This window comes from Mchenga conophoros, linkage group LG20, assembly GCF_057382185.1.
Source record: "Mchenga conophoros isolate Kocher_MC1m ecotype Shallow Benthic linkage group LG20, M_conophoros_male_GT1.1, whole genome shotgun sequence".
In the NCBI taxonomy this organism is placed as follows: Eukaryota; Metazoa; Chordata; class Actinopteri; order Cichliformes; family Cichlidae; genus Mchenga; species Mchenga conophoros.
The window spans coordinates 25,138,031-25,151,526 of record NC_140545.1 but is presented as its reverse complement, the minus strand read 5'-3'; the positions used below and the strand labels follow the sequence as shown (position 1 = coordinate 25,151,526).

Sequence of the window (13,496 nt, the reverse complement as noted above, 5' to 3'; positions counted from 1 at the left end):
CAGGATGGTTAGTATGGGTAATATACAGTAGTAACTATCAGATGTGACTTTCTGCTTTGTTCCTCACCTCTGGCACTTGAGGGGGCAGAGTTAATAATCTGGGAAGAGTTGGAGCGGATTGAGCTCAGGCTGGAGGACGAAGGGCTTGGCTGCAAAACAAAACTTTTATTTGTCTTTTGTGCTTTTGTACTCTGTAGAATAAACCAATGATTAATGCTGTGAAAAGAAAAGTTCATCAAAACAATAACAATTAAGTGAAAGAGTTAGATTATAGTTTACATCCTCAAAAGATCGGATCTCATGTGAGTTGCACTCTGTAAAGAACGCAAATTATTACAAGCTGAAGCACATTCCCACCAGTATTTGTTCGTTTTTACGTCATCCAACTCCTACCTGCATGTGTAATGCCTCCTCAGGGTGCTCCCCCATCAGGCCGTCGGTCATGATGACGAGGTTTCCTGCCTCACTCGACGTGTGAGAGGACAGGGAGGAGGACGAGTGTCGGATCGAGCCCTGCAGGTTTAGAGGACTGCAGGACAGACATAACGGTTGAGATCACTGAAACATTTATCTCTGTGTTTGTTTAATCATTTTGCATTTTTATGCCTCTTTTACAGCCTGTACAGATTTATTTCAGAGGGCATTTGGTGTTAATTTCAAGAGTTTGGCTCATACTGCATTGTAGATTCACATCACGGTCATAACATAGCGCATAAATTCATACAGCTGCCCTGGGTATTGTTTTGAAGGTTTGGAAATTATGAGGCTAAAACACCAAATGAATCTCTAAGCTAGCTTAGAAGAGCACCACGACTGACCTGTGTCTGTGCATGAGCCGCACGCTCTCAGGGCTCATGTGGCTGTGGGAGGAGAGGATGCCTCTGGGAGAATTAACCCCTGGGCACCCCGCAGGTCCAAATCGATCCACGCCAGGCAGACCCTGCTGGGACCCAACCATATACTGCTCTGAATATTTACACTGCTCACGCATACACTTACTTATAAACTTAATGCACTGAAACACACTTGGCGTATAGTTTGAGTCACGTGTCACTCTACTCACGTGGTGTAAGCCTGTTCTCATCATGTGGAACTGGTCCACAAGCTTTTTGTGCAGAGGACGCATCTCTGGATGCACCAGTTTCTCGTGAACAGCCAGCCCTACTCCGAGAATGTGCACCTGATGATGAAATCAGAGGAATCAATAGTGACCTGAAGGTTTCATAACCATATGTTATGGTTAACATACAGTTAACGTATATTTTGAACTTTTTAAACCCAGCCTGACTTGTTCCTGCATTAGATCCTTCAGATGTGAGATCCTCTCTGTATCCTCTGGGTGACTGCTGATGTAGTCTTTATCAAAGAACGCCTGTGGTAGAGGGTGAGGCAAAAAATAAAGATCTCTCTCACAACGCCAATTCATCATTCATCATTTCTGCCATCCTCTCTCCCCTCTCCCTCAGCCCTACAGCAGTACCTCCTGATATCTGGCAATGCCTCCATTCACAGCAGCATCTATGACCCCATTGAGGCACATGCTGAGCGGGTTGATGTTCCCATGATGCTGCCTGTGCTGGTACTGGCTAATCAAAGTCCGCAGCTCCTGGGTCTTATTCTCCACCACGTAAATAGCGTTCTCCAGAGGGCTGACCTCCACCTTGAAATAAATACAGATATTTACTCTGAGCTTTGATGAAAGAGGAGATGGCCTTTAAATGTTAACAGAAAACTGGCCTTTAGGTAATGTGTACGATACAAGGTGAGTGAGAGAACGTTTGAGCTCCTTACCACTTCTCTCCTTTCGACCTCTGCCCAACGGGAGATACCAGGGAGAGGACGCAAGAGGATCAAGGTTGTTCTCTCAATCCACAGACTCTGTTAAACATGTGGACAAAGAAGCCATCTCATATTAGCCACATCTGCTAGACTAATATAAAAGAAAACCGAGTGGAGACCCGACAGTGTATAAGAGATACTGGGCTGGCAAACTATTCAGCACCGTGTTGTAGAGTACGATATAGGTCATTTCAGACTAGTGAGAATTCCTGTGTGGTGTGGTTCTGAATTTGGGTTACTGTGTCAGGACAAACAGCATCATACCTACAAGTCTCTTAAGCCCTGAAGGTTGTAGGGATTTGAGCATTGTTAGCATCGAGATAGAAATGGCAGGTAAAATAACAACAATAAAAACAACAGCAGCAAAAGTTAAACAACTGTATTAATTTACTGACTGTTAAAGTTATAATTTAAGGGAAATTGATTTCTTCTTTTCTTTTTATCTTACCTTATGTACATGTAGTATCCAGTATTACAGTACTCACAGTCAGAGTATTCTGGTTGTGTTATGCACATGTAAACATCTTATTTTGAGAAAACAGAATTTTGCAGTATAGAAAATACCTTCTTTAAATTCCTTTTTTGGTACAGATAGCCTCTTATAATCTGATACTGTTATGATCCTGTTTGGTGATAATAAGATCCCGAATGTTGTGTTTCAAACTTAGTTGAAATAAATCTGAAAGATTAAGTGAAATAAGATTAAGTGGTTAGGACTTTAAATATATCATGAAATTATTAACTTGATACAATGAATGCTTTTCACCACCTGTCAAGATGACTTTCTTCTTTTATTATTGTTGTATTAAGCCAATACATAGGCTGAACGGCCACTTTGTTAGGCACACATGCTAAAGTGTTCATTTAAGCAAAATGAGCTACTGAAGTTTAAACCGAGCATCAGGATGGGGGAGAAAGATGATTTAAGTGACTTTGTAATAGTCTTTGGTGCCAAATGGGTTGGCCTGACTATTTCAGAAACTGCCGATCTAAATATCAGACCATTATTCATCACTGACTTTTTTTTACCACGGCCTCTGTGCGCTGTTACATTTCGCTTCATCGTTTGATGGTGACATTTCCAGCAGATACATTCAAACAGATTTTGAGGTTATTAAGAATTTATTTCCCAAATGTATGAAGAGAATTATATCCAAAGGAGCTGCTGGGTTTCAGCACATTTTAAACCGTTACTGTGTCACATGCTGCACTGAGTGATCTGAAAATGTTAAGAAGGAACCAAATTCATACATAAGATAGGCAGGCAGTTTCATCGTTGTATCATTTGCTGTATATCATTCAGGAAAGGCTATCATGTCAAGGTGGGTCAAAATCTCTGAGGTATGTTATTGAATTTATGCCACAAAGAATTAAAGCAGCTCTGAAGGCCTGGTACTAACGAGATGTACTTAATAAAGTGGCTGATGAGTGTATATTTATTTGTATCTATATATGTTATGTGCCTATAATTATTTCATGCTAGTGCAGTTTTGCTTTTCCTCTTCACGCATTATTCAATTTTGCAGTGATTACGACTGATGTGGTCACATTTTATTCAGTGACTGTTGCTACACAAGCGAGTCATATTTGAATGAAAACCTGATATTACAAACTCAATTTACTCCACACAGAAGAACTATTAAACCAGAATGTGTCTCAAATAATAATGCGGCAAATGTGACAATATTGACTTTAGCTGACCAGATTTAATACTAAAAATCTTATTAACACTTGGTTTAACTTTGTTGCAATTTTTTCTCATAGCTCATAATAAAGTAAATCTAATTATATTTATCTTCAATTACGTAGCAGAGAAATTTAAAGGCATTAAAGGGCTTTAAAGGCGTTATTGTCTAAGAGCTGTAGGCACTCCCCTGTGGCCACCTTAAGTGTTGCACTTGCTTACGTCACCTATACCTGCTTATGTCTCTTAAATGAAAAAATGTCTGCATAATTACTCTGCAATTTCCACAGAGTTGGATCCGTTTCATTGTTTTATAATAGCGTTTTATAATAGCGTTACAGCCATATTCAGTATTTTCATGTAAAAAAAACTAAACAGTGAGTCAGAAATGGGCTGAGCTGGCACTGCGGGCTCAACGTACCCTGAACTCATTCTCGCGGTCCTTGGGCCCCTTGTGGAAAGGTCTGTCATAGTGGAAGCGGCTGACATTGTTTATGCGGTAGAAACTCTTGATCCTCTCAGGCACACGTTCCAGCTGAGGCACATCAGAAATGTCTGACACTGGAGTCACCGCATAGATCTGCAAGTCTAGAAGCCAAGTGTCAAGGAAGTGACAGACAAAGTCCGACATACATGCATATTCACTGAGGAGGAAGAGCAGAGGGGATGTTGAAAAGAAATACTTAGACAGAGCTTTAGTTTTTCCTGTGTGACCCTGGAAATCAACTTCAGTGTTTAGTTCAGTATTTAATCTGTAATAATCTCTAATAACAACACTCAAATGCTTAGCAGAGTAATCAAAAGCCAATAAAATGCACAACACGTGGAGCAATCGCTCTGCTTTTCAAGTCATTAAATCTACCAGGCAAAAATGCAAAATAAATCTGGTTACTGCTTTTCGAATGACTCAATGCAATATGAACATCTGCGGACTGATGTTGTAATGGTCTCTCACTCTAAAGAAAAAATAATGAAGTCGTTTTAGCCATAGTGAAACTGCCAGGATACACTGAGCGTCACTTTGCAGGATGGTGTCGTCTGGAATGTTTGGATGCTGCATGGCGATGGCTTGCGGAAATTCCCCCAGCATCCTTTGCTGAAAGTCCTCCAGCCGTTCATAGTCATACCCACGACAGACAAACTCCTTGTTCTGGAGAAAGAGAAAAGACATAAGACCGAAATGTTGCTGAGAATCTGCTGCAAATGATTCTCAGAGTTTAAGTGAGGCATTCCTCTGGACATTGCTTAATTCTTTCAAGTACTGTCTGATTTACTATTAAATTTAGGTGGTATTGCACAAATAAATTACATTTCAAGAAAGGGCGTATGGTTGGATTTCCAGTGCACTCGTCAGACTATAAATATATAATCTGAAGTTTGTAGAGTCAAACTGAATGGATAGATGCTTCATTTTATACATCAGTGACAAGTGGACTGAGAACGTCTTAATTTAAAGATTAAGAGGCTGAATACTTGTGTCCGTATAGTTTATGTGCAGCAGTAGATAGGCGACTAACTGAAAAGCATACAGTGGTTTTTCAGTTAGTGGACTATCTACTAACTAAAACCAAGCGCAGAACTAACTCTTTATAGCTACTGAACATTGAAGTAAGCAAATTACAAAATTAACCACATTTGTGGAAGAATGGGTTGTTCTAATGAACTCACTGAATTTGAGTGAGTGTGGTACAATAATAGGACGTCGCTGGTAAGACAAGTGAGTTTGTGAAATGCCTTCCTTCGTAGATATTCCCCAATAAACTGTAAGTGGAAGCATTTAGGAACCACAGCAACTCAGCAAAGTTGCAGGCAACATAGTGGGGTCACCAAGTGTGTAAAATTCACCAGTGCTCTGCTGAGCTCCACACCTTGTCTGGCATTGATATTAACACAAAAACTGTGCATGGGAGTTTCATGCATGGATTTCAAGCTCCTGTAGGTGTAATGAATGAGTAGCCCAATACTTATGGTCTTTGTAGTGTATGAAAGAAGTGACAGGGAGCAAAGTAATAGGACAGACAACTAAACAAGCCTCTGTAAAGCCCTCAGGAATGAGAGATTTAGGTGATAATTCTAGGATAATTTTCACAGTGTTCTTTAATACATTCACAAAAAAACAAACAAAACAAAACAAAAAGATTATAGCTACTTTAACTAAGGGTAACAGGCAAGGCAATGAGTGCAAATAAATCTGTTGTCAGAGGACCGCACTGGGCAGACTTACTTAGATTAGAAGAAATTAATGCATCACCCTAAAATCTGTCAGGATGGCCATGACATATTTGGTAGTAATGGTTGGTAAACAATCTTACTTTTTAACTTCTCATCTTGCACAGCCTACTGCAGTTAAAGCAATGGTGGAAGTGCACATCTGAACACATGGGCAGGATTATATCTGTGTCAGACTGGATTTGGAAAGTCCTACCCTGAGGAAGAAAGGAAACTTCCTGCCATAGAAGCCCATTCGAAAGAACTCCGGTTCAATCCTCTGCTGTTCAATGATGTTGTCATAGTATGCTGCCTCCATTTTCTGTCACCGAATGAAAAAAATGCAAAAGAGTCAAGATGAATAATCGAGCAATCACACACATTACTGAGCTGACTCCATTTTCTTGGGAGTGTGGGCGTGCACAGGTAATTAGGACATTGTGTTTGCCGCTGTGCACGCGTCACACCAAATAACAGAGCATGATGATAACGGAGGAAGCTGTCAACACTACCACCTTCTTCATCACAAAGGATGCTTGTTTGTTAATAAAAGCAGAAATGAGGAACATGAGGGACTTACCCGTATCCAGCTGAGGCTCTGATAATCATATAGAGTCTCATACTGGAAAGCTAGCTCCCGGCAAAGAGAGATTCCATATTCCCAGCACTGCAAAGTCATAAAATGAAGCTGAATGAGAATAAATCTTGATTTATCCTTAATAATCAAGAGAAATGTCATAACATTAAAAGTGTGTTTTGGGAAGGTTGTAGGTTATTAAGATTTTAAATGGAACAATTTCAGCATCTAAATTGTCAGATTAGTGCAAAGAGACCATTATGATTTCAGGTTTTCTTTTTCTTTTATTAATATTATTTTTTCCATTTCTCCATATAAGAGAGTTAATTGGTATGTGTGATAGAACGTGTTGCTGAGTCTGCTATCTACTGGCAGTTTTACCTTACATTCATCATTTTTCATTACCAGCAGCAGGAGCAGCTTTACTGAGATCTACACTGAAAAAAATTATCTGGTGGATTAAAAGAAATATGAAAAAAAAAGTATGAGTATTAGTTTTATGCAGTAAAGTTAGGATTAGTCAACTCTTATTTTCTATGTTATTATTGCAAAACTGTATTCGGTTAATTGAACTTTTTTATGTTTTTCATTCATGTGAAGACTTTTGAGTCATCTCATGTTAGACAATTCAAATTGCAATGATGTAAAAGCTGAAACTCTTACCGGGAGAACTGAACTGCAGCAAACTGCATATAATTTTAAACCACTTCGCCAAACTCTATTAAATCTGCTTTTTTCCTCATCTATCATTTTTTTTATTTCTTCATTTAACCTGTCATATTATTCCCACTGTTTCTTCAATTTCCTAATCCTTGTTTTATTTGTGTTTTTTAAGCTATTTATTTAATTATAATCTATTTGCTTTGCAAAGCCCTTTCTATTATTGTGTTATTGTAATTATGCTATGAATGTTTAATAGATACAATTTGTTGCTGCTAAATAAACTAGCATTATTAGTCACATTTCTTTTCAGAGCGGTGTATGAAAGTGAAGGTGGTTAGCATAGTTTATTTTAAATGTGTTACAAAATACATTTAAAATGTGTTAAAATTGTGCTTAAACGAGAGGAAAAGACGAGCATAGTATTAAAGATCTAAAAACGTAACCTCGCTTAGCTGTTTTCTCTCTGATTCATACACAGTAGAAACATTTTTCTAAGTCTCATCATTTATTTCACAAGCTTTCCTTTAAACAGATACAGATTTCTGTTCGCCGTGTATGAACTGTAACAAATGCAGCAGCAGGTAAAGAACAGCTTCCCTTTTTAAACGAGAGCAGCAATAACACTGATTTAATGAAGGAGGCCACTTTTATTTCTTTCTCAGCTGCTCCCAGAGTCCAGAGGGCATTGTCCTCTCCAAAGCAGCAACACCAGTCAACTAATTCAATTTGGTGGATGAATACCAGCCAGGGAGGAATGATTCTGGGAAGCAAATCACATTTGAACAGAAATCTGACCCTCGCTGCTGCGTGCAAAGGCAGCATGTTTGTATTTGTATTATGATAGCCTGTGTTTACTTTAGCACAGAGAACTCTTAACTTAATTTAACTGGTTTTAGTTGCAATGATTTTCCACATATGATGATTGGGTTGCACAGTAAACAGTAAAAAGATGTAACAACTGAAGATTGCATAGAATAGTAGAACAGTAGCTCCACTACCCACCTAACACAGCATTAATGCTCTACAGAAATATTCATAAAGAGCCTATACTGGTAATAATAACACAATTACAGTTTAAAATGCTAATAAGTAATGAAATTACATTTTAAAGCTTTTATACAGCATGGTTTTACACTGCAGGGTTGGGTGAAGGGTTAGTGCTTCTTTTGCCCCTCTGAATTCTAGTTTAACAGAAGCATGCAGGACTAACTTATGAAAAATAAGAGGAGATATGCAATTACTGGGGCTGGCAAAAGATGTAAAACACACTAAAAACTTGGGAAAAACATTGAATAGAAGCACTACAAGACTCTGACTCACTCCCAGATTTAATGAGGGAGAAATCTGATTATACTTGGGAGCAGCTGCACTGCAGATGAGAACAAACAGCCCTTTGAACAAAAAGCAAAAAAAAAAGCTATAAAATTGAATGTCGCTTTCATTTATCTAAGTTGATTTAGCTTCAAATGTGACTTGTCCAGCACGACCTAGTAATATCAATCCATCACTATAAAGTTAACTCAGCCTTTACTTCATTTCCTCATTTGACTCGCTGCTGGAGGCTCCGCTGCAGTGCAGTCAGAGGTTAGCACAGGTCAGAAATTACAGGCCTTTAACATTTGCATGAAACACTGGATTTAAGTCAGCGGAAACAGGAGCAGGAGACAAAGGAAAGGTATAAAAAATATTCACTTGCCTTGCCCTTGTTGAAGTAGTGGAGGATTTTACGACTCAGGTTCTCTTTACGTTGCCATTCGCTCTGACAGGGATAGTGAAGAAAATCCCTTAGGGGCCGGTCCTCCCACTGTAACAGCTCCCAGTACAGCAGGAGGGTGAAGGCTGCCTCTGTTGTCAAGAGGGTATGAAAAAAAATTGAGATTACCTTCTATAAAAGTAAAAACCCAAAGGCTTTAGGCACAGTTACATTTTTTTGTCCAGTTTTTGTGAACAGATGATGTATGACATAAAACAGTCGGATGAACCTAAGCTCCCCTGATAATCATGGTTTTGTTTAAAAGCAGTCAGACTACAGGGAGCATCTGCACAGTTAACACCATATCAGACCTATAATATAGTTTTGACTGAAGCTGACTAATCATGGGCATGGATGTCATGGCAACTTTGGGATTTAATGGTTTCTTTGAATCATTCTTTTTTCCAGGGTTTACTAATTGCGCAGCATACAACATGTTTAATGAGTTTAAAAAAAACAAAACAAGAATTGTGTGCACAAGTTTGAATTCATTTTGGATTTTCTCTAATTCAAGCAAGACCAAAAGTATATTCATAGGCTGAAATACACCTCTGCTAATATTTGGTAAATGTAATTCTAGTTGGACCCTTCTTCTTGGCAGAATGGCAGAGACCATTTAAATTGGTTGGCTTCCTGGCACAGATCTGGCTTTTAAGGGTAATCAATTAATTTTTTAGGAAGTTTAATGTTAGCCTGCTTTATCCATTCCAAAACCAATACTCATGTGTGTTTGGGATCATTGTCCTGTTGGAATATCCAATTATGTCCAAGTTGATTTGAGGTGAGGTTGCTATTTCATTCATTTTGTCTAATGTAACAGTACCACTGGCAGTAAAACAGCCTCAGAGCATGATGCCACCACAACCATGCTTGGCGTTGTAGTGTTCTTAGGTCTGAAGCCTCACCTTTACTTGTCCAAACATGTCTCTTGTCATTGTAGCCAATTGTAGCTTGTAGATTGGAGATCAATCTTTGTCTCAACTGACCATAAACCTTTTCTCTAGAAGGCGTTTGGCCTCTCCGTGTGGGCAGTTTCAGATTTCGGCTGCATATTGAATTGTTTAGTCGTGTCCAATAAGTCAATTGTGATCACTGAGGAGAAGTTAATAGGCCTCGGTCTTGTTGAGTTAAAAGACATCGTAGAATCTTCTGCATCACTTATTAAATAACTAAGTCTGTACATATATATATATATATCTATATCTATCTCTCTCTCTCTATATATATATATATATATATATACACGTATACATATATATATATATATATATATATGTAGGCGAGTGGCTCCAGCAGGTCCCGGGAATAACATCGGAGATCTCTGTCCAGAAGAGCGCAGTCCTGGGAACAGCTAAGATACTGCGTAGGACCCTCAAGCTCCCAGGCCTCTGGTAGAGGACCCGAGCTTGAAGGATAAACCGCCCGCAGGGGCGTGCTGGGTGTTTTTATATATATATATAAAAAAAAAAAATATATATATATATATATATATATATATATATTAGCCAGTATTTATACTTTTTTAAGTATGAAATGAACAACTCTCTGTTTATTTTTCTGACCGTGAGGAGTATAAAATTTTTTTATTAAACTAAACAAATAGATAGTGAGTTGTCTCCACTATGGACTCTTTGTTAATTGTGAAAAAGTCAACACACTTTGGTAGGTGTAATGTCACATAAAGTACAACTGAAATTATTAGTTCAAAAAGATTTTCAGTTGTTACAATTTGCTGATTTTTGTCTTATGAAATGATAAACTAAGTTTCCTTGAGTTTCTGAGTGTTGGTTGGACTATTTGAATTTTCAACCAACACTAGGCTTCCACTAAAATCCATTTTATGCTGATTATCCTTTGTGTCCAAAGAAGACTTTTTACATAATGAATGATTAATCTGGTAAACACATAAATTGGCAGATTAACTGATAATAAAAAAAAAAAAAGTAAGTGTTCCAGCACTACGAACCCACTGTACCCGCTGATCCCACCTTCTGAATTGAATCATATTTTGGAAAAAAAAAAGCAAAGTTTTTTAATGTTGGTTCTGATTCACACAATAACCACATGTGCAATCACACCCAACTCTGCTGGACACTTAAATGTGTTTTGGTCATTTTCCCAGCTGCCTGTTGTTTGTTTTACATAAGCGGCAATGAATAAGATTGAATTCAATTAGTCACATTTGGCTACATTTATGCGCACACAATAACACCACTGCTGATAATGTGAGATAATGTGAGTAAAGCTTTACTCACACAAGCCATTTACACAGTAAGATTACGCGACAACTTCCCCTGATTTCTGCTTTATGTGACTAAAGTGACATTACCGCATCGTAAATGTACTGTAAAGCCCCTTCTTCTCCAAATAAAATGGATAAATGTGATATAAATCTCACATTTACAACTTACATAAAAAAGCTGGCTGTACAACCGCCATGCAATAGTTTGACTTCTTAATGTTAAGCTAACAGCACATAATTATCTCTACCTGATATTAAGCTATCTATTTAACCATGGGTGTCGTTACACTTGTGTAATGTCTCTGTTTTTAGCACACCATTAGTTTCTCTATTATCTTCTTCATCTGCAGCCCAACAAAGAATCCAGTCAGCTGTAGTGAAGTTTCCCCCAGTTTGAATAGGACGATCCCCGAGTGTCAGATGCTGAAAGCTGACTTACTGCAGCTACCTGCTCAATAGCTCATTCTTCTTAGGCAACAAAAAACCCCAACTATGTGAAGCAAAGCTAGTAAGTATGTAAAGTCTCATGTGCAGGAGTAATAAATCAACTGGAGCATGAAGGAGACGTCCATCAAAGGGTATGCACGTGTACACGCTCTCCTGAACATGAAGTCAAACTGAATTTCACCAGGAACAATTCACTTGTGTGTGTGGCTAAAAACTGTGGGGGTAGTGCTAGCAGGCTAATAACAACAGTCCACAAAGTTGCAAATTATGACTACACAGCAATAGCATCCTCCCTTCTGCTGCTTGCATCATTGTCCTGTGCAGTCATAAAACAGCAATATGAAAGGTCAGTATCTCAGACTGGCATAAAAGAGACTTTTTTGCACTCCAGTTGAATTAAAATCTGCACAGAGGCAAAGAGAGAAGGTCAAATCTTGCATTTTTTTGTTGCATTTATTTAATTCTCATGTGCAAACTCTAAAGGATATTCCATTAAATATCTCAGGTACCTGTGAAGTCCTCTGCTTGGAGATGCAGGTCACACAGCTTGTGGATATAACGGATGTACATGTCTTCTTTGTTGACCTCTGATTTGTAGAAGTTCTGATTTTCAAAATAAACACGAATGGTGAATTTGTCTCCCCAATTTTGAAAATATTAATATATGCTTTTATAAAATCCAGAATAAAAACTCATGAAACTTCTCACCATAAGATTGACAGAGCCACCAATTTTCTTGTTCTCCATCTCATCTCCTTTCATGCAGTCCCTATAAATATGACGTGTTTACTTCTTATTGCTCTGCGATTTATTATTAGAAAGCAACATAGTTAAGATGACAACTACATTTTAGCCTACCTGTAATCTAGTATTCGCTCAACAAGTCTTGTGACTGATGTGACAAATGAGATTCCTGTTTCTCTCCAGGTCTCCTGCTCAATCTTCTCCAGCAGGCTGCACAGAAAATACATTAAAGCATTTTTACCAAAGGCGATGAGCACAGAAATGCAACACATATGAATAAATATGTCTGCCAGTCCATTCACCTTGGATACGGACCAAACAGTTGGGTCCTCGGGTGACGACAAAACAAAAAAGAAGCGTGTTAGAAGGAAATACTAATAGAGTGGCATTATCCTGAATATCACTACACAGGCTCGCTAAACACGGGTTTGATGCTTACAACAGGCTGAAGAGCTCTCTGTGATTGTCATCGCCTTTCCCATCCGACACCATGCTGTCCAGCTTATCCATCAGCTCTGCCTCCACCTACACAAGCACAAACACATTCAGCCAAAAGATGTTATGTGACAAAGAGCCTGTCCATCGCTGCAAGCTAACAATGGGTTCATTTCATAGTGCAATGTCATAATTATGCTACCTGTTTGAAGTTTCCATTTTTCCTCTGCTCCCAATCCATCATGTCATGAAAAATTGGGATCATAATATTTCGAACCTCGGTCTGTGGAACCAGCGTAACACCAAGGAAGGGACCCATCATTCCTGGGATGAAGTGTGGCTTATTGTCTCCTGGATTAAGAAGATTCATACAGACAGACCAGTTTGTTTGCACTAATTTCATGGATATACGTAGTACTGTGAAAAGTCTTGAGCCACCTTTTATTTCTTTATACTTTGCTATGAAGTAGCCGAACTTATTTTACTTTTTTAAAGTGGTCTTGAGCAATAGTTCTCCAGGTTTTCTGAGGGTGTTTAATAGTTCTTCTTTGGGCATCAGCTGCTCTGTCATTCATGTTTTTTCCAGTCACTGTACTTGTACATTTTCAAAAAACATTCTGAGAAATCCCTTTTTTTTCTGGGTGGCATGGTGGTTAGCCTGGTTGCTTCCTAGCAAGGAGGTCCTGGGTTTAAATCTACCAATCACCTGCTGGATTTTGTGGAATTTGAATATTTCCCCTGTATCTGTGTGGGATCTCTCCTGGTACTTCGGCTTCCGCCCACAGTCCAAAGACATGTGGTTAGTGGGGTTACATTAATTGGTCATTGAATGGTTGTCTGTGTCTGTGTTATCCCTGCCACAGCCTGGTGACCTCTTCAAGGTGTACACAGCCTCTTACCCTAT

The 13,496-nt window shown here is 38.7% G+C and overlaps 1 protein-coding gene across 3 annotated transcripts in view; it reads right to left on the bottom strand.

The window, feature by feature from the left end:
* LOC146550917 (dedicator of cytokinesis protein 3-like) overlaps positions 1 to 13,496 on the bottom strand; it is a 55,552-nt gene that overhangs the window by 4,515 nt on the left and 37,541 nt on the right. The window contains exons 32-49 of one of the 3 annotated variants that reach the window (XM_085259255.1): positions 12,795 to 12,943; positions 12,597 to 12,682; positions 12,460 to 12,486; positions 12,272 to 12,367; positions 12,122 to 12,182; positions 11,923 to 12,016; positions 8,668 to 8,816; positions 6,312 to 6,398; positions 5,949 to 6,053; positions 4,532 to 4,673; positions 3,945 to 4,111; positions 1,792 to 1,878; positions 1,481 to 1,660; positions 1,289 to 1,372; positions 1,064 to 1,180; positions 819 to 961; positions 394 to 529; positions 68 to 149 (exon numbers count right to left, since the gene is read on the bottom strand). In XM_085259255.1, the coding sequence (XP_085115381.1) occupies positions 68 to 149; positions 394 to 529; positions 819 to 961; positions 1,064 to 1,180; positions 1,289 to 1,372; positions 1,481 to 1,660; positions 1,792 to 1,878; positions 3,945 to 4,111; positions 4,532 to 4,673; positions 5,949 to 6,053; positions 6,312 to 6,398; positions 8,668 to 8,816; positions 11,923 to 12,016; positions 12,122 to 12,182; positions 12,272 to 12,367; positions 12,460 to 12,486; positions 12,597 to 12,682; positions 12,795 to 12,943 (1,992 nt within the window). The remainder of the gene's footprint in view (positions 1 to 67; positions 150 to 393; positions 530 to 818; positions 962 to 1,063; positions 1,181 to 1,288; positions 1,373 to 1,480; positions 1,661 to 1,791; positions 1,879 to 3,944; positions 4,112 to 4,531; positions 4,674 to 5,948; positions 6,054 to 6,311; positions 6,399 to 8,667; positions 8,817 to 11,922; positions 12,017 to 12,121; positions 12,183 to 12,271; positions 12,368 to 12,459; positions 12,487 to 12,596; positions 12,683 to 12,794; positions 12,944 to 13,496) is intronic. The other 2 variants (XM_085259256.1, XM_085259257.1) reach the window with 2 other exon arrangements.